The sequence below is a fragment of the Leucopleurus acutus genome (assembly GCF_964270905.1).
Source record: "Leucopleurus acutus genome assembly, chromosome: 2".
Lineage (NCBI taxonomy): Eukaryota > Metazoa > Chordata > Mammalia > Artiodactyla > Delphinidae > Leucopleurus > Leucopleurus acutus.
Genome location: NC_139143.1, coordinates 177,207,007 through 177,229,218, shown reverse-complemented (window position 1 = coordinate 177,229,218; position 22,212 = coordinate 177,207,007). Strand labels below are relative to the sequence as shown.

The window sequence follows — 22,212 nt, the reverse complement described above, 5'->3', positions numbered from 1 at the left end:
CGAACCCGAAAAAGGGAAAGAAACGTGCCCAAGGCTACCAAGCTGGCGGGCGGAGGAGCCTGGGTACCCTGCAGCCTCTCACAGAAGCCAGCCCAGGGCCCATGTTCCTAGTCAGTGTGGCCCCCGTCCTGGCCGGGTGCCCTTACCATTTGTCTGTGATGTTGATGAGGGTGGAGACCTGGCTCAGGTACTCTTTGTCATAGACGACTATAGGCTCGGATTCGTTGATCTCCACGGGGTAGAAGATGGTGTTGAGGAAGGGCAGCCAGTTGATGGCGGGCGCCAAGGCCTGGAAGGGAAGCAGACAGCGTGACTCTGGCTGGGCTGCTTCTCCTCAGAGCCCAGGACTCTAGGTCGTTCTTCTGAAGAAGGCGCCATTGAGCCCTCACCGCAGACAAAGCAGAGCTGGGCGCTGGCTGACGGTGCACCGGGCAGATGCGATGTCAAACCCAGGCTGGCTGGCTGTTGTCAGGGACGCTGTACGTATAGAACCGAAAGGCACCAAACACCAAACTGTAACTCGAAATGGAATAAGAGGAGACACAGTGACAGCAGTGGCAGCCACTGCTGGTCAAGCCCCTCCAGGGCCAGGGGCCACCATCAGTGACACACATCTTCTCTCAGTTGGACCTCACGACCAGCCTAGGCGGTAGGTACCATCATCCCCATTTTACTGATGGAGAAACTGAGCCTCAGAGGGATCTGCAATGGATGTGTGTAGAATCGGGAGCCAACTGCCTGGGTCCATATGCTTACTAGCTGTGTGACCTGGAGTAAGTGGATGAGCCCCTCTGTGCCTCGGGATCTCATCTGAAAAGTGAGGCTCATCATCATCATAAAACCCACCCCACAGGGTTAGTGTGAGAATTAAACAAGGAATCCTGTCTGTCCTACTCAACATGTGGTCCTGTAACATCAACTAGGTTCTATATGATCAGTCTTCTGTATGATTGGTAACTACAAGAATAACAGCAGTAGAGTGCATAGAATTCTCTGGTCCACAGGAGGTCTTTCTCAGGCATGGGATCTGGAAAAGCAAGCATAGGATGATAACCCCAGCAAGAGAGGAAAAGCCCTCCGCTCAGCCCATGCCCACACAGGAAGCCAGTCAGCTCTATTTTAAGATAATTTAAAAGGAGCACCTGCACACAACCCTCCCCACAGAGGCACATGCCACTTTGCATAACTCCCAGCTCCCAGAGGGCTGCACTTGCCCTTGGCCCGCTTAACGGCAGCCCCACTGCATAGAGCTCCCATCTGTCTATCTTCGGGGTCTCCGGGTCCACAGCCAGGAGTTCCATTTCCCACCAGGCAGCCTCCAGCCATGCGAGCTATTTCTCAAGGTTCCAATTACTGTCTTGTGAGTGTTTTGATGACCAAGTGGCACAACTTTAAAAAAAAATTGTGGTAACATAAAATTTACCACCTTAGCCATGTTTAAGTGTACAGTTCAGTGGCATTAAGTATAATATACTCACGTTATGCAACCATCACCACCATCCATCCACAGAGTTCATCTTGCAAAACTGAAACTCTGAATCTATTAAAAATAACTCCCCCATCCCCCTCCCTCAGCCCTAGACAACCACCATTCTACTTTCTGTCTGTGAACCCGACTACTCTATGTGCCTCATCTAAGTGGAACCATGCAATCTATTTGTCCTTGGGACTGGCTTATTTAACTTAGCATAATGTCCTCAACTTACACAACTTTTGAATGGACTGCTCTAGTCCTATTTTCCCCATATGTTCTGTTGTTTTTAGTTCTTTTCAGTCCTGTAGTTTTACAGGATGGAAGGTTTTTCAGGACTGCATATACTGTGTTACAGCAAAAATGCCTGTAACGTCCATGGTATCTGGCATTTAGCAAGCAATCAGTGTTAGCTATTATAATCATTGATGAGCTATTGTAATCACTGCTCAAAGTCTCCCAAGAGTGGTCCTGGGACTGATTCCAAATTCTGACCTTTGTTTCCTTGAAAACGGGCAAAATGTGAGACAAATAAAGGAAGCGAGAGATGCCTTATAAATGGCCTTCATACAGGAAGATCAATTAAGAACGTAAAGTCAATCTGTGACATCGATGAATCTATAACCTGCTGGTAAATACTTATAATGTCCTCAGTGACAGAGGCAGCCATAAAAACCTCCCACTTGACAGTCTCTCTGGTTTTAAAGGGCAGCTCAGCTGCTGGGGAGCAAGGACCTCAAAGGACTGAGGAGGGCAGGTCCCATGGGCAGTGGTGTGCTGGTAAACATTTAACAACTGGCTCTCAGTGATGCCGGATAATTTGCATTCCCACCATGACCTATTGCAAACTACCCACAGAGTTGGGAAGAGCTGTGCTCAGTTGGCCCCAATACATCCCCATCTGCCTGGCACCAAGGTGAGCTGGGAAGAGCCCTGTTTTGGAGAAGACCTAGATTGGGGTCCCCACCATGAACCAGCTCTGGACCTCAAGTCACTTTGCAGCCTTCTCTCAAATGGAGACAAAAATCCCTACCAAGGGGCTTCCCAGGCGGCGCAGTGGTTGAGAGTCCGCCTGCCAATGCAGGGGACACGGGTTCGAGCCCTGGTCTGGGAGGATCCCACATGCCGCCGAGCAACTGGGCCCACAACTCCTGAGCCTGCGCGTCTGGAGCCTGTGCTCCGCAACAAGAGGCCACGACAGTGAGAGGCCCGCGCACTGCCATAAAGAGTGGCTCCCACTCGCCACAACTGGAGAAAGCCCTCGCACAGAAACGAAGACCCAACACAGCCAAAAATAATAAATAAATTAATTAATTTAAAAAAAAAGCTGATGCAGCCACAGATAAAATAAAAATAAAATTTAAAAAAAATCCCTGCCAAGGATGGGCTACTCTGTGCCTCTCGGGACAGCTTATACAATAAATCGAGCTTCTTGTTTCCCGTAGCTTGTCCATTCCTCCCTCTCTTCCTGGCAAGAGCTCCTTAAACAGGTGACCTCTGAGGCTCCCCATCAAATTTCTGTGGCTGCAAAACTTGAAGGTGTCCAGGTGAGATGGTCAAACAGGGCTCAACACTTAGAGCTACCTGACAGTGTGACCTGCTGGCAAAGCCCCCCGGGAAAATCGCCAAGTTTACAAAATGTCGCTGTTTATACAATTAACAAGAGCTTCATAAACTGCAGGTGATTGGAACTCTCTGATCGGGGTACAGATACAGGGGATGATAAATCCCCGTATACTTAACACAAGCCTGTTCCTTTCGGGAGAGCAGGTGTTCTGTGCAGGTAAATTCCCGCAACTCTGAAACAGAGTGCGTGTTGAATACCAGGATTTTCACATTTTCAATCTTTACTGATTTAGTGAACACTTAACTTAAACCCGAGTGCCTGGGTCCATCTCCATGGAGACGGCTGTTTTAACCAACCAGGACATTCCACTTGTGACTCAAAGCCTTTGGGGCACACAGATGAGCTCTATTTTCCACACCCGCAGCCAAAGAGTACTGCTGGTCACCAAGCACCCAGCTCAAGTAGGCTTGCAACGTGGGAGAGGAACGAGGACGCTCCCAGGCTCTATCTCAGCTGAAGAATTTAGAGCAGAGGATGGGGCTCATTCCCAATCAATTTTTGGTGTGGAAGGTGCTAGAAAGGAACAGGAAGGTCCTCAAGCCCCTAGAGAAGCAACAGAAGGATGTTGAATTCATGGGTCTGAATTCAGACTCTGCTGCTGGGGGCTTGCCTGGAACTGCCGTGTGTTCCTAGAACCACACTGTGAAAGGCTGCGGCGCCTTTCCCTGAGCCTCCTGGAGTCTGGGAAGAACACCAAATTTCCAGAAACCAGGGAACAAAAAGACATTCTCTGTCCAAGGGTGGAATGAATCAAACTGGTTTAGGGCTGGAGACGTGGGATGTCATCACCGATGACACAGGAATAATACTAAGATCGATTACTGTAATATGTTCGAATTGCATGTCAGTTTACAAGATGAGATCTCATCCTTTGCCTTATCTCACCGTCATGCAACCCCATGGGCAGGGCAGGCCGATTCTCATCCAGGACACCAGGCTTCAGGGGTCCAGGACTTCTTTAAACACTAGATATAATTTTTTTATACGTAACCATGCCCATTTCTCCTGAGAGACACGCCACAGTTTTCAACCTGTCCTCAAAGAATTCTGTGACTTAAAGTTAAGAACCACTGCCCCTTATGAGGGCAGGGGCTGTCCCTCATTTGTCTCTGTGTTCTGCAACGGAGCAGGTGTAAATGAGCGCAAAGCCCATTTTACAAGGAAGGAAACCGAGACTCAAAGAGGGGGTTATGTGACTTGCCCAAGGCTCACGGTGGGGCTGGGCCAGAGCAGTCTTCTGACTCCAAGCCCAGGACTCACACAACTCCAGGCTGCTGCCTCTGCTAAAATCCTCCCCACCTTGGGAGCTCTGTAGCTGGGAGGGAGGAAAAGCCTTTCCTTGCTTGCTTGGAAGAACAGAGCAAAAGCAATGGTGAAAAGACATCTAGGGGCAGAGCCTGGAAGCCACGCTGGGGCAGATGTGCCCAGGGCTGCTGTGCTTTCTCAGCCACTCTCGGGCTGTCAGTTGCCTTCGTGGCCACTGCAGGGGGGAGAGGGACTGCTGGAGCCCTTCTGGGCTGAGAACTGGGCAGCTGGAGCAAACCAAACCATGTTGCACAAACAGCATCTCCCTCGACTTCCTGGCCTCGGAGCGGAAAAACAGTGCCAGATGGTGCCCAGCACAGGCTGCTGATCTCCATAACAATCCACTCAGCACCACTCCCCCGATGCCAGCTTCTCTGGGGACCCAGAAGGAGGCCAGGCTCTCTTGCCCTCATCCCCAGCCTTTGTGTGGGCTGCACCTCCGCCTGGGACACTCAGTCAGCCTGGCCCCTGCTCACTTATTCATTAGACTCACCCTCCCTGACTTAGCTCGGCCCCTGGCCCCAGTGCCCTGCTTCTTTTGTCCAAAGCACTCGGCAATGAGATTGAGCTTGTTTCCTCGTTGGTGTCCCTTACTCGCCTGGAAGCACGTCAAGAGCAAGGCCCCAAGGTAGCCCCATAGACACCTGTTGGGGGGAGGGATGGAGAGAGAAAAAGGGGTAGGGACCTAGGTGTTCTTCCCTAAAGCAGCAGAGATGAGCCAAACTCTAATGGATGGGCAGGACTCGGCTGGGCAGAGGAAGAGTGAAGCCTCCACACAGGTGGCCTGGACATCCTTCCGAGCAGGGAAGCACGGCCTAGCCGAGCATTCCTGGGCGATGGCAGGAAACAGGAAGATTGACTAAGGCCATTCTGCTGATTCCTCTGTGACCCCAGAGCCTGGGGGAAGGCTGGACACCAACATGCCACCAACTGGAAAGAAGGAACTGGCAGGCAATCAACTCACTACCTGCAAGTCCCAAGCAGCCACCAGGGGGCAGGCTTTGATAGAGGCTGACCTACAGACGAGCCATCGACTTCTCAGATGGGTACACCCAGTGCAGAGGGCGTCTGAGCCCAACCCTGTAGCAGCTCCAGGAGGTCACCAGGGGTCGTGGTCAAAAGCAGAGCTCCAGTGAGCCAAGCCTGAGTCCAGGTCCCAGCTCCCCTGCCACTTAGGAGCCTAGAGGCCTTGAGCACATCACCTAACCTCCCGGCTCGGAAAAGGGAGGTGACATCAGAACACAACCTTCACGTTTATCGTGCACCAGGCTTGATGTACTTGAGCTTGAGAGACTGGAAATGCCCAGTCAATGTGAGCCAATATTATCACGACCACAGAGTCTCCCCAGGTAGCTGCGGTTGCAGAAAAGCAGCCTGGCGTAGGGCAAGAGACTGGCTTTGGCTGGTCTCCGGCTGTGTGGCCTTCAGCAGGCAACTCTAATTCCCTAAGCCTCAGTTCTGTCTGTGAACTGGGGACAACAACCACCCCTGCTTCATGGGGTTGTTCTGAGGGTCTGGTGAAGGGGGTGTAAACACCCCAGCCTAGTGCCCTCCATCCTGAGTTCTGTGCTGCCTCAGCCTCCACGTCAGCAGAGCTCAGCTACCTGCAGTTCGGCTGCTGTCACTTTGTGGTAGAGGAGCTCCTCGTCCCGGCGCTTCTCCTGGGGGATGGTGATGTTGGCCAGTGCTGTCTCAAAGTCCAGGATCTGCTGCATCTGGGGCCGGATGGTGTCCTCGTCTCCTCCGCCCAGCAGCTTTCCCAGCTGGACCATGTAGTTCAGGTATCCCGTCAGCACCTGTGGGACCCAGCACCCCCCATCCGTCAGTGGCTGCTACCCACTGCCCACTGGACAAGGGGGGCAGGGTGGGGCAGGCCAGCTGCAGCCCTGCGCAGGGAGCCAGGGGGCTGGGGGGTTTCATCCAGGATACCCGCCGGAAACTAGCTTCAAGAATGGTTTTGGCAGTGCACTCCTTCCCTGGTTCCCCATGGCCCTCAGGATAAAGCCCACAAAGGTCCCAAAGTGGGCTGGTCCCTGCTGTCCCAGCCCACACTCCCTCCTGGACGCCCATCACATGGAAGCCACCAATTGGGCCATCGCTCATTATTGGAACGCACTTCTGATCCGCCTGCCCTACCAGGCCCCCAGATTTGAATTAGGTCTCCAGGTTACTTTCTCAGCTCACCCTTCCCTTCTCACAATTTATCATCATGCCCCTAATCGGGTGGTTAGTTACTTAACATCTGCCTCCCCTCCTAGACTCGAAGCCCCACGGGGCAGGGACCAAGCTGGTCTTGTTCACCACTATCTCCCCAGCATCAGGCACTTGGTAGCCACTTGCGCAATACAGTGGGTGGAATCATGAATGGACAGTCAACGAACCTCAGGCCAGGTCTCCCTGGGACATCACAGGAGGCAGCCAGGGGGAGGGAAAGGTGTGGGCTTTGGAGTTAGCGGATCTGGATGAGAATCTCAGCCTCACCACTGACGACTAGCTGTGTGACCTTGATAAGGTCACTTAGCATCTCTGAGCCTTATTTCCTCCTCTGTAACAGGCCAGGTAAAAATAATGTCCATGTGACACATAAGGCGGATGAAGTTCAGAGATGTTCAGTACCTGCAGGGTGACTGGGAAGGCCAGAGGTGATGTGTGTATAAGGTGGGCATTATCACTGCCTCGCTCTAGAATGGGGACAAATGACACCTGTCCCCTGTGCCCACGGTGTCTGAATATGGAAGAGCCTTACTCTAGAATGGGGACAAATGATACCCCTCCCCTGCCAGGGACTGCCAGGTAAGGGACACCTCTATGCTCCTCTAGCTTCAAAGACCTGCAGAGGTGTGTACACTGAGGGAACACCGAGGGGGACGAACCATGGAGAGAGGTGGTCTGGGCGGGAGCCACTCTCTGAAGAGGCACACCTACCTTCTCATTCTCGGTTTTGTTCAGGTAATAATCCCTCGAGGGTAAGCCCAGGCCAGACTGGTCCACCTGAAGAGAAAGGCGGGGGTGAGAGGGGATCTCCCGTTGCGCTCGCACACCTGCGCACGCACACCTGCACGCAGTCTCTGTTCGCTCCAGGGACGGCAGGCACATGGCAATGGAGGAGCAGCTCAGGCCCCAGCAGGAGCACAAGCTGGTAGCCGAGGCCACCCCTGGGATGGGCCCCCCAGCGAGTGGACAGACACGTGTCGGGCTACATTCCTTCCCACACGTGTGGTCAGCCGTGGGGATTTGGGGCCCTTCTGAAGGTCAGACGGAACCACCCTCCTCTTCAAACTCCTTCTAGGCTCTGCAGAGCACTTCTGCTTCATTGAACACTTCCCAAGGTGGTGAGCAGTCCAGAGCCACTCACAGCTGTGTCACCTTGGTCAAGTTGCTGAACCTTTCTGATCCTCAGGTTCTTTACCTGGAAAATAGGGGAACTAACCCGCAGAGCTGGAATGAGGATTCAAGGAGAGAGTGCCAGTGAGGGCCTTGTTGGGTGCTGGGCAGGTAGGGAGGGTCAATCCCTGATAGCTCCTATCAGAGCCTTGGGCCGCACCTTGACATAACTAGAGTAGGTATTGCTGTAGTTCATTTGACTGACAAGGAAACTGCATCTCAGGGAGGCCGAGGCACTTGCCCACGGTCACGCAGTGAGTGAGTGGCAGAGGTGGGTGGGAACTTAGCCTTCAGGAGGCCCAACCCGGGTTTCTTGCTTCTGCCTCTGAGGGTGGGCAGAGCAGGGCTGGGGTCCCCTGGGTGTGCTGGTACTCAGTCTGGGGCAGGCTCTGGCAGGAAGAGGTGACTCAAAGCTATTCCGAGCAGAGCCACAAAGGCCAGAGACTGAGCTGGGGTGACCTGGAGGTGACTCCAGCTGTGCCCAGGACTTGACATCACTCCTGGGACCCACAGTAACCAGTCAGAACCCCAAAGATTCACCTGTGCTGCAGTGACCCCCACCTACCCAAGGAAGGCAAGCCTGCCCTTTCACAACTTTCCTCCAGAGATAACCAAGCTCAGAAACCAGAAGCCTGTTGCCCAAGGGCAGGTCTGCCCTCATGGCGCTGCTTGGTAAACTCAAAACAGGCCCTGGGGTCAGGCCCGGCCCTCTCCCCCGCCCCACACCTCCCGGCCCCTCACCTGGATCACATTGCTGCTGGAGTTCTTAGAGTCGGCGCTGACGTAGACGGAGAAGAAGGGCGAGGTGCGGTAGTGGGACGTCACCACCTGCAGCGTGCCCTGGAAGTTGTCCTTGTCCCAGGGCCCCGTGATGTTCCAGCCCCCGAGCTGTGGGGAGGGAGGGGGGCCGGGGAGGGGATGAGGCGGGGTCGGGGGAGACTGGGTGTGGATTCTGACTCTGCTGCTTACTTGCTCTGTGACCCTCTGCAGTCCTCTGACCTCTCTGAGCCTCAGGAGTAAACGAAAGGGCTGGTCTGTCTTCCTTCTTTTTTCTTTCTCTCTCTCTTCCTCCCTCCCCCCTCCCCCTCCCCCTCCCTTCCTTCCTTCCTCCTTCCCTCCCCCTCCCTCCCTTCCCTCCCCCTCCCCCTCCCTTCCTTCCTTCCTCCCTCTCTCTGTCTCTCTCTCTTCCTCCCTCCCTCCTTTCCCTCCTTTCCCTCCTTCCTTCCTCTCTCTCTTTTTCTTCTGGCCGTGCCATGTTGCGCAGCTTGTGGGATCTTAGTTCTCTGACCAGGGATTGAACCCCCGCCCCCTGCAGTGGAAGCGCAGAGTCCTAACCACTGGACCGCCAGGGAAGCCCCTGGTCTGTCTTCATCAGCGGTTTCCGACCAGTCATGAAAACATATGGCGGCTGCTCCCTAGGTAGCTGGGGATGGGGATGGGAAGGAGAATTTTCCTGTACTCCGTTCACTTTTGCGTACTCCATCACATGAATGTAATTCCTATTAAAGCAGAAATTCAATTGTGCCTATAAAAAAGGGTCCTTATTCTTTAACAGGTTGGTGAGTTAAGGTCTATCAGAGTTTCTCTCCGAGTTGGGATGCTTTTCATCTCCTCAGTCTTCCCTGGTTGGGCACGTGCTGGCACGTGAGGCCTGTGCCAGCGGGGAGGGGCTGTCCCGTCCCTGATGCCCACAGCTCCCCACCCGGCTGCAGTGCCTCCCCTGAGTCCACCTAGGAGGCGGGCCTCCGGGGAGCAGCAGTTCCCCCGAAAACACCCACGGCCACCCTTCTGTGTGAAATGGGCAGTGTGGCCAGCCTTGGGCGCCCCCCCGACCCCCAAGTCCATCCAAGGCTGACTGGAAGGTGCCCAGGAAGAAGAAGACTCATTCTGCTCAGGGTGACGGGGGGCCCGGGTCAGCACGGCCCTCCTCACAGGGAGGGCTCTGCTTCTGATCCCAGACTTTCTGTTGGTCCTTCCAGAACACACCCCTCCTCACACACAAACATGCCTCCTGAGGAAATGGAAGTAGCAACGTAGAGAAACATCTTCCCTGTAAATAGGGCCCTTGTCCCACTCACAGACGCCCAGAGACATATACATGTGACAGACAGCCCCACATAAATACATACAGACATTCCCACCTACACAGAGATGTGCACACACACACACACATACACACTCACTCAGATAATCTGACACATGTCAGCAGACAGATAGACTCCATGATCCAGCTGGTCAAGGTGGCTGGAGGTGTGAGGTGGCTGGGCCCTGGTGGCAGCTGAGAGCTGGGGCAGAAGCCAGGGGCATAGGCTAGTGGCAGGGGCAGGAGGAGATGGGGGTAGGGGGCAGGGGCAGGAGGAGATGGGGACAGGGGACAGGGGCAGGAGGAGATGGGGGGCAGGGGCAGGAGGAGATGGGGGTAGGGGGCAGGGGCAGGAGGAGATGGGGACAGGGGGCAGGGGCAGGAGGAGATGGGGGCAGGGGGCATGGGCAGGAGGAGATGGGGGCAAGGGCAGGAGGAGATGGGGGCAAGGGCAGGAGGAGATGGGGGGCAGGGGACAGGGGTAGGAGATGGGGGTAGGGGACAGGGGTAGGAGATGGGGGGTAGGGGACAGGGGTAGGAGATGGGGGGCAGGGGGCAGGGGTAGGAGATGGGAGGTGGGGGCAGGGGTAGGAGATGGGGGCAGGGGGCAGGGGCAGGAGGAGATGGGGGAAGGGGGCAGGGGCAGGAGGAGATGGGGGCAGGGGGCAGGGGCAGGAGGAGATGGGGGCAGGGGCAGGAGGAGATGGGGGCAGGGGGCAGGGGCAGGAGGAGATGGGGGAAGGGGGCAGGGGCAGGAGGAGATGGGGGAAGGGGGCAGGGGCAGGAGGAGATGGGGGCAGGGGGCAGGGGCAGGAGGAGATGGGGGCAGGGGCAGGAGGAGATGGGGGCAGGGGCAGGAGGAGATGGGGGAAGGGGGCAGGGCAGGAGGAGATGGGGGGTACGGGGCAGGGGCAGGAGGAGATGGGGCAGGGGCAGGAGGAGATGGGGGTAGGGGGCAGGGCAGGAGGAGATGGGGGCAGGGGCAGGGGCAGGAGGAGATGGGGGCAGGGGCAGGAGGAGGTGGGGGCAGGGCAGGAGGAGATGGGGGCAGGGGCAGGAGGAGATGGGGGTAGGGGGCAGGGCAGGAGGAGATGGGGGTAGGGGGCAGGGCAGGAGGAGATGGGGGCAGGGGGCAGGGGTAGGAGATGGGAGGTGGGGGCAGGGGTAGGAGATGGGGGCAGGGGGCAGGGGTAGGAGATGGGGGCAGGGGGCAGGGGCAGGAGGAGATGGGGGGTACGGGGCAGGGGCAGGAGGAGATGGGGCAGGGGCAGGAGGAGATGGGGGCAGGGGCAGGAGGAGGTGGGGGCGGGGCTCACCTTCTCGATCAGCTCCATCAGGGGTCTGGCCTTGAGTTCCTCAATCCTGCTTTCGTTCATACATGCACGGTAGTATACCTGGGCCTTCCTTTCTGCCTCACTTACACTGGCCGTGGAGTTTTCTGGAACGACAAGGGAGAGCAGTTTGCAACACACCCCCATTTGCACACTGGGTGGCCCTGGGCGAGTCCCTCTTGGAGTCTCGGTGTTCTCAGCTGTGACAAGAGCTGGGACTTGGGCCTGTCAGTGCAGGTGAGGAACCGCCATGGTGGGCATCTGACCGCCGTGGGCAGACTGGAGGGCTCCTCATTCGCTGAGCACAGGTAAGGAGAGGAGACTGTGCTTCTCCCCCTCTGTTGGATGGGTTCTCAGACGTGTCCCTGGCGTGGCAGCACGGGCCACCCAACGGGAGGACAGTCTGCTTTCCCTGCCGGCTAGCGTGTGACCCAGATACCCCTGCCCGGTGCGTGGGACAGAGACCTGTCTATTTTTTTTTTCAGATCCCATAGAACCTTTCTTGTGGTAAAGACAGGGCTTGGACGGAAGCTTTAAGGCCTCGTTCATTACAAACTGACTCTCCGCTTCTTCCTCAGAGGGGCCGGGCATGTTCATCAGACCGAGAGCTGACTCAGAGGCCCTTTGCCATGTCCCTTCCCGTCCCCCACAAGCAGCAACTCAGTTCCTGACACCGGGACACCCGGGAGCCTCTGTCCCTTCTCCTTGTCGTTGGTACCCTGGCCGGGATGCCACCTGCTGAGGCCACGCTCCTGCACGGGCACAAGTGGGGGCAGTGTCCCATCTGCAGCCAGGGCACAGAGGATCCGCCTTTCTGTCAGAGCCCTGCTCCAGACCCCCACCCCGCCGGGCCCCCGGTTCCCTCCGCTCCCGCCCCGCCTTGGGGAACTCCTCGCTGCTCTGGCCACTTTTCCTCTTTTCATTCTCATCCCTCCTGGACCCCGAAACCCCTTCCTTTGCTTTCCTTTTCCGGCAGAGCTTTATCCATTCATTCACTAAGTGGGTACTAGCTGGTCACTCTGTATTAGGCTCTGTGCCAGCTTTGGGGACACAAAAGACAACGTCCCTGTCTCCATGGAGCTTCCTTTCCAGTGTGAGGACACCAGTAACAAACAAGTAAACACATGAAGAAAGAGCTCCCCTTGGCCTTCTGCATAGGATACTGTCAAACCCTACTCCGCCTTCAAGGCCTCTCAGAGGCCATCTTGCCTATGAAGCTTCTCCTGAGAGGTTCATTCACGAAGGGCCTCAACACTGAGCACCTATGGGTGCCAGGCGCTGGGCTGGCCACTAGGTTTTATGGACACAAGTAAGACCCGCTCTTGCCTCCAGGGAGCTCATGGTCAAATGGTGACACATACATGCAAAGACATGACCCCAAGACAAGATAGTGCTTTGACTAACGCAAATGGTTCTGGAACCCAGAGAAAAGTCACACCCTTTGGTGGAGTGGGGAGGGCAGGGGGCGGCGTTTCTCCAGAGGATGTTCTACGATTTGAGCTGGTTTTGAAAGATGAAAAGTTACCCACCAGGTAGAAATGAGGGGAAAGGGTACTGGGTTTGGGGGGAGTGGACAGTATGAGGAAAAGCAAGGAAGCATAAAAGGGCATGGGAGAAAAGAAATGTTTGGTGTAGCCTGTTTCAAAAGGGCTGGAGTCATTTCCTGACGAGCCTAATTAGCTTTCCCAGCCCCTCTCCCGAGAGTTCCTCTGCCCCCCAGTTCTTACCACGAACAGCATCACTGGTGTCAATGGTCAGAGGGCATCAGCGCCCTGTCTTGCTGCAGTCAGGGTGACAGCCCTCAACAGGGGATGGGACAAGCCTGGGGCTAGTTGCAGGGAGATACAGAGACAGAGGTCCAGGGGCCTGCGTGCTGAGGGTCTGTGCAGGGCACACACAGCCCTGGAGACCACAGGCAACCACTGCTGCGCCCCGGAAACACCCGAGTGTGCCCCAGGCCCTACTGGAGCACGAGAAGAGCCTTCCGGAGGGGGAGCGCAGACGTGGGGAGAGGTGAACTTCGCCCTGCGCCTCAGACTAACGGAGCACAACATGAGGGAAAGCAAAACGCCTCCCAGGGGCCTTGTTTCTGTGGCAACACCCGCCCCCAGCAGCTAGGCTTTATTTATTTATTTATTTTCCACATCTTTATTGGAGTATAATGGCTTTACGATGGTGTGTTAGTTTCTGCTGTATAACAAAGTGAATCAGCTATATCACCTAGGCTTTTGAAGAATCATCACTGCTCACCAGCCTCCAGAAGCAGCGTCTGACTCTGGCCATGACCCTGAAATGCCAGGCCAGTGTCGGGGGAGGCGCGTCCTATGTGCGCGTCCTGTGTGCTCTGGCCCACGAAAGGGCCTGGCATCTCCCTCCTCCATGGCCCCAAGGCCACCAAGATAAGAGGCCCAAAGAAAGACTCCCAAGGAACAGCCCGGCTGTGTTGATTACAGCGAGTTCCAGGCGGAACCCCCGTTCCCCGACACCTGTACACAAGCCCCATATGATCGCTGAGAGGAGGGGGAATGCATCGCCTCCCTCTCTCCTTCACTGTCAAGGTCAAACTTCCTTCCTCTCAGCTCCACACCCTGGCTGTTACCTCCGCTTGTTTTCCCACAAATGTTTAGTAAGTTCTGAAGGTTTGGAGGCTGCCGGGCTGGGTGTGGGGAGGCAGCAGGCAACACGGCCACGGGCACGGGGCCAGCCTGGCGGGTCAGGCGGACAGCAGTGCGAGCATCGCAAGGCATCTGATTATACGTGGGGCGACTGCTCTAAGGAGAAGGTCCAGGGGGGCTGGAGAGGATGGCAGGGGGAGGCCTGGGAACTCCCTGCCGGAGCCCTGGGGATGAAGGATGAGTTGCATGTGGAGCGGCAGCGGGGGCTGTGCTGGGGCTGCCTCGCCCACTAGTCCATATCCTAGTCGCCCCTGTTCCCCAGCACCGGCGGGCACACGGTGGCCCTCAGCGACGCTTGACGAAAGAACAGAGCTCAGGATCTGCTTCTGATGAGGAAGGATGCCCTATCTGGGGGATGAGAGGGTGATGAGCCTGGTACTGCTGGAGGCTTGCACGGGGAGGAAATGAGGCAGGTGGGGCAGGAAGGGACAGGAGTGTGAGCCCCACCAGGGGCTCCCTCACCCCGGCGTCCCACGCTGATGCTGGCTGGGGCAGGAGCCCCAGGAGCAGGTGAAGCTCCTCCACTGCCCCACAGCCGCCCCCTGGCTCCTGTGCCCATCAGGACAACCCACGGCAGATTCTCCACCTCCTCTCCTTCCTCCTCACTCACAGGGCACCTACTACCTGGCAGGCTCCTTGGGGGACAGGAATCGAAGCGAGATGGCCAGGTAAGAGGCCGCTGCAACAGACCAGGTGAGCGATGGAGTGATGGTGGGGGCTTGGGCCAGGGTGACAGCACAGAAGGGGTGAGAAGCAGGGGGAATGTGAGAGAAACAGGAGTCAAGATGCTGCCAGGCTTCCTTGGCCTGAGCAAGGGGGTGCTAAGATGCAGAAACTGGGGATGGAGGGTAGGCTCGGGGACTGGAATAAGCAATTCGGTTTTAGATGTTTTAAGTTTGAGATGTCCATTAAACATCCAAGTGGAACCCTGGGGGGAGTTTATAGAGCTGTTGCCTTGCATACTTTCAGTTCAAATAGGCACTGGAGTATACACATTCCTTAAAATGTCCTAGAAGGCCCTATAGCATGCATTCTCAACTGGGACAATATTGCTCCTAAAGGCGGGGAGAGAATTAGTTCTTGGATGGCAGAAACATCTTACTCTGTTTTTTTTTTTTTTTTTTTTTTGGCCGCACCGCACCGCATGCAGGATCTTAGTTCCCCAACCAGGGCTTGAACCCATGCCCTCTGCAGTGGAAGTGTGGGACTTAACCACTGGACCGCCAGGGAAGTCCCCCAGAAACATCTTATTCTTTTTATGCATACATACAGTACAGAAACAAGCATACAGTATATCCGTGGTATTAAAATTTTAGGGAGGAAGCAGTCATTAAAAAAGGTTGAGAGACACAGTCCTGGATGATTTGGGCCCTGCCACCTCCTGGCTGCCAGCTCTAGCCTGTCTTCTGTTCCTCCCCTCTCGATTCCATGCTCCTACCCCAGGGCCACCGTGCTCACTGTTCCTCCTGCCGGCCACACTCTTCCCCTCACATCCTTGTGGTCTCTTCTCTCCCTCAATTCAAGCTTCTGCTCAAATGTCCCCTTCTCTGCAGGCCCATCCTTCCTGATCACTGTGGCTACCATGACCTCTCCCTTCTCTGGCCCTGCATCCTACTTGATTTTCTTCAAGGCCCTAACCGTTCACAACCATGTTATCTATTAACTCATTTATTTGTTTATTGTCTGTCTCCCCTGTGAGAATGTAAGTTCCACACACAAAAAAGACTGTTGTTCCTCACAGGATCCTAGGCACCTAGGGATGCCGGCACACAGTTAGTGGACAGTATGCAACTGTTGTGAGAGTGAATGAAGGCGTGTCTGGGAGCGCCACAGAGAAAGGCATCCATCACTTCAGCCTGAGGGAGGAGGCTGGGTTTCAGAGTGAAGTCAGGCACAGTTAATTTTCTCCTGAGGAAAAGCTTGGTTTCCTTTAAGACACCCCCCGACCTGTTTACTTCTCAGAAGTAGGGAGCCGCCTGGAGGGATGGACAGGGCAGCGCCCAGGGCCCAGCAGGGGCCACATGTTTGAGATGGTGGCACTCCCAGGGCCCCAGTGGTCTGGAAACAATCTGGCAGCCCAGGACCAGATAATAGGACTCCCAACTGCCTGGGTACTTCCTTTTAGGGACCCCAAATTCCAGAAACTTCCTCAGTCACTTCCCCAAAGTCCCAGAGAGGAAACACAGCATACCATTTAATCGGCCCGCTTCTTCCTCTGGGAGTTTTTATTGGAACACCAGTTCCCACATCACCCCTGGGGAGGAAACAAATGCTCCAGCAGCCGGGAGGCTACAGAGATGGGGGTTCCTGGGATTCTGTGGCACTGCCACCGCCCCCCCCCCCCCCCCCCCCCGCCCTGTGCTGCGGCCAGACCGGCTGGCCACATCAGGGCAGGACCAGCGTTTGTTTTAGATAAAACCACAGACACAATTCAGACAGTCACAGGCCTCAGGAGCCCCATCCGGTGAGGGTAAGAGGGGGAGCTGATAAGGCAGTGCCTTTTTCTGTAGAAGAACAAAAATCATGATAAGACCATTCCCATTTACTGGCGACTACCGCTCGTTAGGCCGTGTGCTGGGATCTTTTCATCACCACACTGACACCCTGAGGTGGACACGGCCACCCCGTTTCATACAGAAGGAAAATGAGGTCCAGGGAGACGAAGGAACTCGCCTATGGAGGCAGAGCTAATGGGCGGCAGGCCGGAATTTGAACCCACGCATTTTTAAGCCTCCCGGAGAAAACGAGCTACTTCCTCTGTGTGTGGGCATGGCTGCATGTGTGTATCTTGTCACAGCCGTTTCCACCAGCGGGTGCCAATTTATAGGCAAGAAGCTGGGTAACTGGTCCAAGGTCACACCAGCGAGTGGCTGAGGCCAGAGCAGAGGCCTAAGCTCTCTCTGCTTCCCTTTCCTCTTCTGCGGGTTGGCTTGGGAAACCAGAGGTAGATCTGAAGCAGTCCAGCCACCCCTAAGAAGCCCTGGATACCCACTCCCATCCTTGGGTCAATTTATCAATCAGTCCATCTCACCACTCCCCAAGCATGAAAGAAAAAGCAAGGCCTGCTGCTGCAGGCGTGATATTGGATAGAAAGCATTTCAGATGCAGAGCTTGTCTGTAGAATTTCCAATGTGTACAGGAAGATGAAACTACATTAGACAGTAAATATTGGAAAAAGATCAAAATGAAAATAGAAGAGATGTCACAGCGTGACATGATTAACTGCCAAGTCACTGACAGTCACATGGACAAATTCAATGCTACTGGAATGATTCTGTGTGTATTTCTCAGGGAGACTGGTGTCAGGAGTAGAAGAAAGGGAAACCACTAACTTTTTCTTTATGGAGTCTGTGTTACTTGAATTGTTACAACAAGCAGGCATCAATTTTTTTTTTCGTGATTAATCTTAGAATATAAAAGGTAGTAAATATGACAAGTACACAAAATATAACTGTAGCTCAAGCCGGAGAGGCCCTTGGGTATCCACAGAAGGCATAACGGGAGAAGCAGGTTTGACCAAAGTCTTGAAGGACTGGGAGGTATTCCAGATGGCAGAATAGTCTGTGCTAAAAGCCCTAAGGCAAGGCCCAGCCTAAGGGGTGACGGGTCCAGCTGTACCTTTCCTCTGATGAAGTGAGGACACTCTTGTCTCCCCAGAGCCTACGAGGACAGCCCAAGCTGGCAGCTTGGGTGGATGGCAGAGTGTCTTTTGGGAGAGGCGTCTGTGTCTCGTGCAGCTGAGGTCACCCCCCTCCAGCCAGCAGGCAGCCAGAACATGCCACGGTGGCACCTGGCCCAGTTCAACCCACCTGCTACAGATCTGCCTGGATTTCCTCTGAGGGCGCCGGAGTAAACTCACCATTCACAGAAAGAAGTGGCTTGCCCAAGGTCACACAGCAAGTTGATGGTAACAGCTGTCCTGCCTGGCCAGCTGACACAATCCTTACGCCTCTGAATTGTCCTTCTTCTCCTAGAGAAGCTGCTCCCCAAGCCAGCCTGGACAGCAGGGCACCCCTGTGTGCTCCAATCCCCACCAGCTCCAGCTCCCTCCTGAGGCCTGCTGGCTGACCCCTTTGTCTTGGGGGAGCTGAAACCAGCCTGGCCTTAAGCCCAAGAATGCACTGGCCCACACTCCTGCATATTTTGGTCACCCACTCACCTACTTCCTGCCTCTTCGGGAGTTTCCAGGTATCAAAGTCCCAGGTATCAAGGCCCATAAGTGAGGCGCCGTATCCAGACTGGTTTCCAGGAGTGAGCCCGGGGAGAGGGGATGCCAGGATATGCCTTGTGGGGAAGCTCTCGGTCACTATGACATGAGGTGACCCCAACTACTGTGTTCATCAGGCCTCGGCCAGGTCTCGCCTGGCCTGGAGAACAATATCAAGTGGCCTTGGGGAAAGGAGGTTGGCAAACCATACTTGTGGGCTGCCCTGTGACCGCTGAATCAGTAAAGAAAGAATACAGGTCTGAGGCCTCACAGGTCTGGGACTGAATTCCAGCTCCACCATTTCCTAGGTGTGAGTCTCATCTGTAAAATGGGCATATACTCCATGGCGTGAATAAAATAATACAAGTAAACAACCCAGCATAGTCATGGCTACACCCTATCCCTCCCTTCCTGATAAGAAGCTCTATCAGTGCTTCTATAAGAAATAAAATAAGCAATAATTACTCTTTCTTCACCCACCCAATTAATCCTTAGAACACACCTGCCAATGCTCGGCGTTAGTTCCCACTCCACAGGTGAAGGGCTGAGGCCGGCTGAGCAGGCTCTCTGTAGTCACACAGCTTGTAGGGAGACGTCTGGGCTGGAGCTCATCCACCACCGAGAAGGGCAGTCCTACTCTGCCGAGCACTACTAGGTGCTGGACTCTGTGCTAAGCGCTCTGACCCATCACGGTGAGACAATACCCAGAGTAACCCTGAGTGCCAGGTGGCACCGTTATTCCCATTTCACAGAGAGTGAAACTAAGTTGTAGAGAAGCCGGGTCACTCGTCCAAGGCCACATGTGATAAGCTAGCACGCTAGGGCTCACTCCTGATGCCACTGGGCCCCGGCCCCGGGCTCAGGGTTCCGGCTGCTCCATGCCCGGCTCAGTGCACTCCCCCACCCCTACCTTGACCCTCAGGGACAGCGGGGATGTAAGGCCAGAGCCCAGGACTGCTGCCTGTGGGGTAGGGGAGGGGGATGAGCTCGGTCCTGGCCTAGACCCAAGGTCTTCCTGATAGGACCCAAGATCCTCCTAGAACCAGCAGGATCAGGACCCATGGGGGTCCTACACAAGGGGCAGTTCTGGACCTGACTGGGGAGTTAGAGGGCCCATCCGCCTTTCTCCCTCATCCCCTCTGGGTGCTAACTGCTTCCCCTGGCTGGAGACCCTCTTCATCCTGGACTGGCAGGGTGTCCTTGGCAAGCTTAACTTTTCTCAGGTTCCTCACCCATAAAATGGGAACCACAGTTCCTAAGTCCCAGGGTAGCTGTGAGGATTAAGGAGGCAGTGGATATGATGAGCCTGGTACAGAGCACGGCACATAGCAGACACTCAGCAAATGCCAGCCTCTTTCCTTCTTTCCTTCAGACTCTCAGAGCTCCGTGCTTCCCGCAGGCTCTCCCCAACAAGATGGGCAGGGAGCCGTACTGCCCCTGGCACCTGCTGGAGGTGGTGTGGGACAGGGAAAGGACACGTGACCAGGAGTCAGGCAGTCCCAGCTCTGCCACCTGCTAGCCTGTCTTGAGGAGCTCTCTGGATTTCAGTTTCCTCGTCTATGAAGCGGGGTGAGCAACAGCTTCCTAGCTCCTACCCTACAGGGTCACATAGGGTGATATCTACAAAAGAGCTCTGTAAACTGAAAAGTACTGGGCAAAGGTCAAGGGTAAATAATAATGGTAAAACCAACACAGACAGCAGCCACCACAATACACCTGGCCCAGGTAAAGCGCTTTAAAGATATCTTCCCATTTAATTTTCCAAACCTGGAGGAGGCATGGTTCCCATTGTACTGATGAGACAAGAGCCCAGAGAGGTTATGTAACTGACCCAAGATCACACAGTAAGTGGCAGAACCAGGACTTGAACCCAGGTCCCGGTGACTGAAGCAGAGGCACTAGCCCATCTTGTTATCCTATCTGGACTGTTCCCCTGCTTTGGTTGATGGTCCCTGCGCAGTCCCTGGCTGTGTCTTTAGGTGCTGGGGAAGGGACATCCCTGAGTTCCAGTCTGGCTACCACAGACATATTTGCCTTTAGTTCTGAAATAAAAGGCTGGGTTCCCTTGCAAAGGCACTTGGGTAGCACAAAGCGCACAGGGGGCTTTGCTGCTCCTGACATATGGGGTTCCCTCAGCCCCGCCTTCACACACCACCCGGCTCTGTCCCTCAGGGAGACAAGCAGGGGCTGCCTGGGGGCCCTGCCCAGCAGCTGCTGGGGGCCAAGAAGTGGTGGGTGGGTTTCACCCGCAGCAGCCACGCCCCCTGGGGCTGAGGTGGGGGAAAACAAGCAAAGGTCTCCTTAACCTAGTTTGCTTATTTCCACTTTCGTCTTAAAGACACAGTTGCCTGAAATTCATAATCATCAAATTAGACTCTTTTCCTATCTCATGGGAAGGTTTCTGTCCCTTTGGGAAGATCTGCCCCCTTTTAGGTATCTTCTTCAATTTACCTACTTTTGAGTATCAAGATGCTTTTTTTTTTTTTTAACTGAATAAGTATTTGTCAAATCTAAGTTCTGTCATTGATGGATTAATTGACTGGCTTTTCATGACCTAGCCTCTCCCAGCATTTAGGGTCCCAGGATGGGGCAGGGGTCAGCAGGAGACAGGTATGGTGAAGGTCTCGGCCCTGAAGGGTTTAAGTCAGGACCTCTATAAGTTACAGCACAGGGTGTTTTGATTCCACATGGAGAAGCACCCAACAGGCAGATGTTAATTCAACAGACATTAACTAAAGATACAACTTCAAACAAGACCAACATGGGATTCTAACCTGAGGATGAAACAACCAACAACAAGGTCAACTAGAGGTGCTGAAGGCCTAACAAGGTATAAAGAGAAGAACTTCGGTTAGATGGCTTATCACGCAAGCTCGATTACCATGAGGCCAAGGAAGACTTCTGCCTACAATGAATAACTCTCAGATAAAACCGTTGTTAGAACTCTGATCAGCTCACAACCTTAAAATCTGATCTAGTGTGCTCAGCGTTCATTCCTTTTGCTCGTAACTTGCAAAACTCACAGTCAGTACTAGTCAAAACCTAAGGAAGAGCTTAAAGCCAGAAGAGCAATGACCACAGCTACCAGTTCCTGTGCACCTACTACATGCCACACATGCCACGTCAATGCTTCACACATGTGCTCACTCGTTCTCGAACCTCTGCAGTTTGGGTATTATTAATCCTGTTCTCATAGATGAAGAAAGTAAGGCTCAGAGATAAGTGACTTGCTCAGGATCACGCAGTGAATGATGGGGCACATTTAACTCAGTCTCACCTACTCCACAGCCCTTCGTCTCCCCATCCTGCCAAGCTCTTCCTTCAATCGGGCCTGGCCAGGTAGGTCTAGCGGACAGCCGTCCTCTGCAGCCCGTCCACTGGCCCCGCTGCCGGGTGCTTACCGAGGAGGTGCTTGATGATGGCTTGGTTGTGTTCCCAGAGGTTGCTGAAGGTCCCCCAGCGTGAATGGCCGTCAGGCACGGGGTTGGCTTTGATCCAGCCGCCACAGGCATAGGTGAAGAAGTCCTGGCAGGGGTCCACCGTAGGGTCCATGGAGCTCAAGATGGAGCTGGTCACCGAGATGCAGGCGTCACTTAGGCACACAGAGGGGGTTCCTGGCAGGGGTCAAGGACAAGAGGCCAGTGAAGGGAAGGCAGGGAAGAGGCTATGGCAATATAGCGCAGGTGGCCTGGGGCTCTGGGGTGCCATGCCCCACCCCAGCCCTGACCAAACAGATTTGGAACTGGACAGTCACTAGACCACTACGGAGAAAAGATTTCAGGAGATTTACGATCTCCTGATGTGTAAAATTAGACTTCTGTCTAGCTGCCTAAAATCCTTTCTATGGCTTTAAAAATTATCCTGAACCAAGGTGCTTCTTTTAGTCAGTCCTTCCTTCCACAAATATTCATTGATTTTTTTATTATTCCCTGATGTTCAACAAATTTATTTGCCCATTCATGCATTCATTTATTCAACAAAATAATTACTGAGTATCTTCCAGGTTCTTGGCAGAATGTGTGTGTGTGTGTGTGTGTGTGTGTGTGTGTGGTGTGTGTGTGGTGTGTGTGTGGTATGTGTGGCGTGTGTGTGTGTGGTGTGTGTGTGGTGTGTGTGTATGGTGTGTGTG

General features: G+C 54.6%; 1 protein-coding gene across 2 annotated transcripts in view; it reads right to left on the bottom strand.

Annotated features, from left to right (window-relative positions):
* The window catches only part of ECE1 (endothelin converting enzyme 1), a gene marked incomplete at its 5' end in the record, with an annotated part of 112,759 nt that overhangs the window by 18,782 nt on the left and 71,765 nt on the right, over positions 1–22,212 (bottom strand). For both annotated transcript variants that reach the window (XM_082834626.1, XM_082834625.1), the window contains 6 exons: positions 147–289; positions 6,008–6,199; positions 7,329–7,394; positions 8,529–8,675; positions 11,187–11,308; positions 21,485–21,697. In XM_082834626.1, the coding sequence (XP_082690752.1) occupies positions 147–289; positions 6,008–6,199; positions 7,329–7,394; positions 8,529–8,675; positions 11,187–11,308; positions 21,485–21,697 (883 nt within the window). The remainder of the gene's footprint in view (positions 1–146; positions 290–6,007; positions 6,200–7,328; positions 7,395–8,528; positions 8,676–11,186; positions 11,309–21,484; positions 21,698–22,212) is intronic.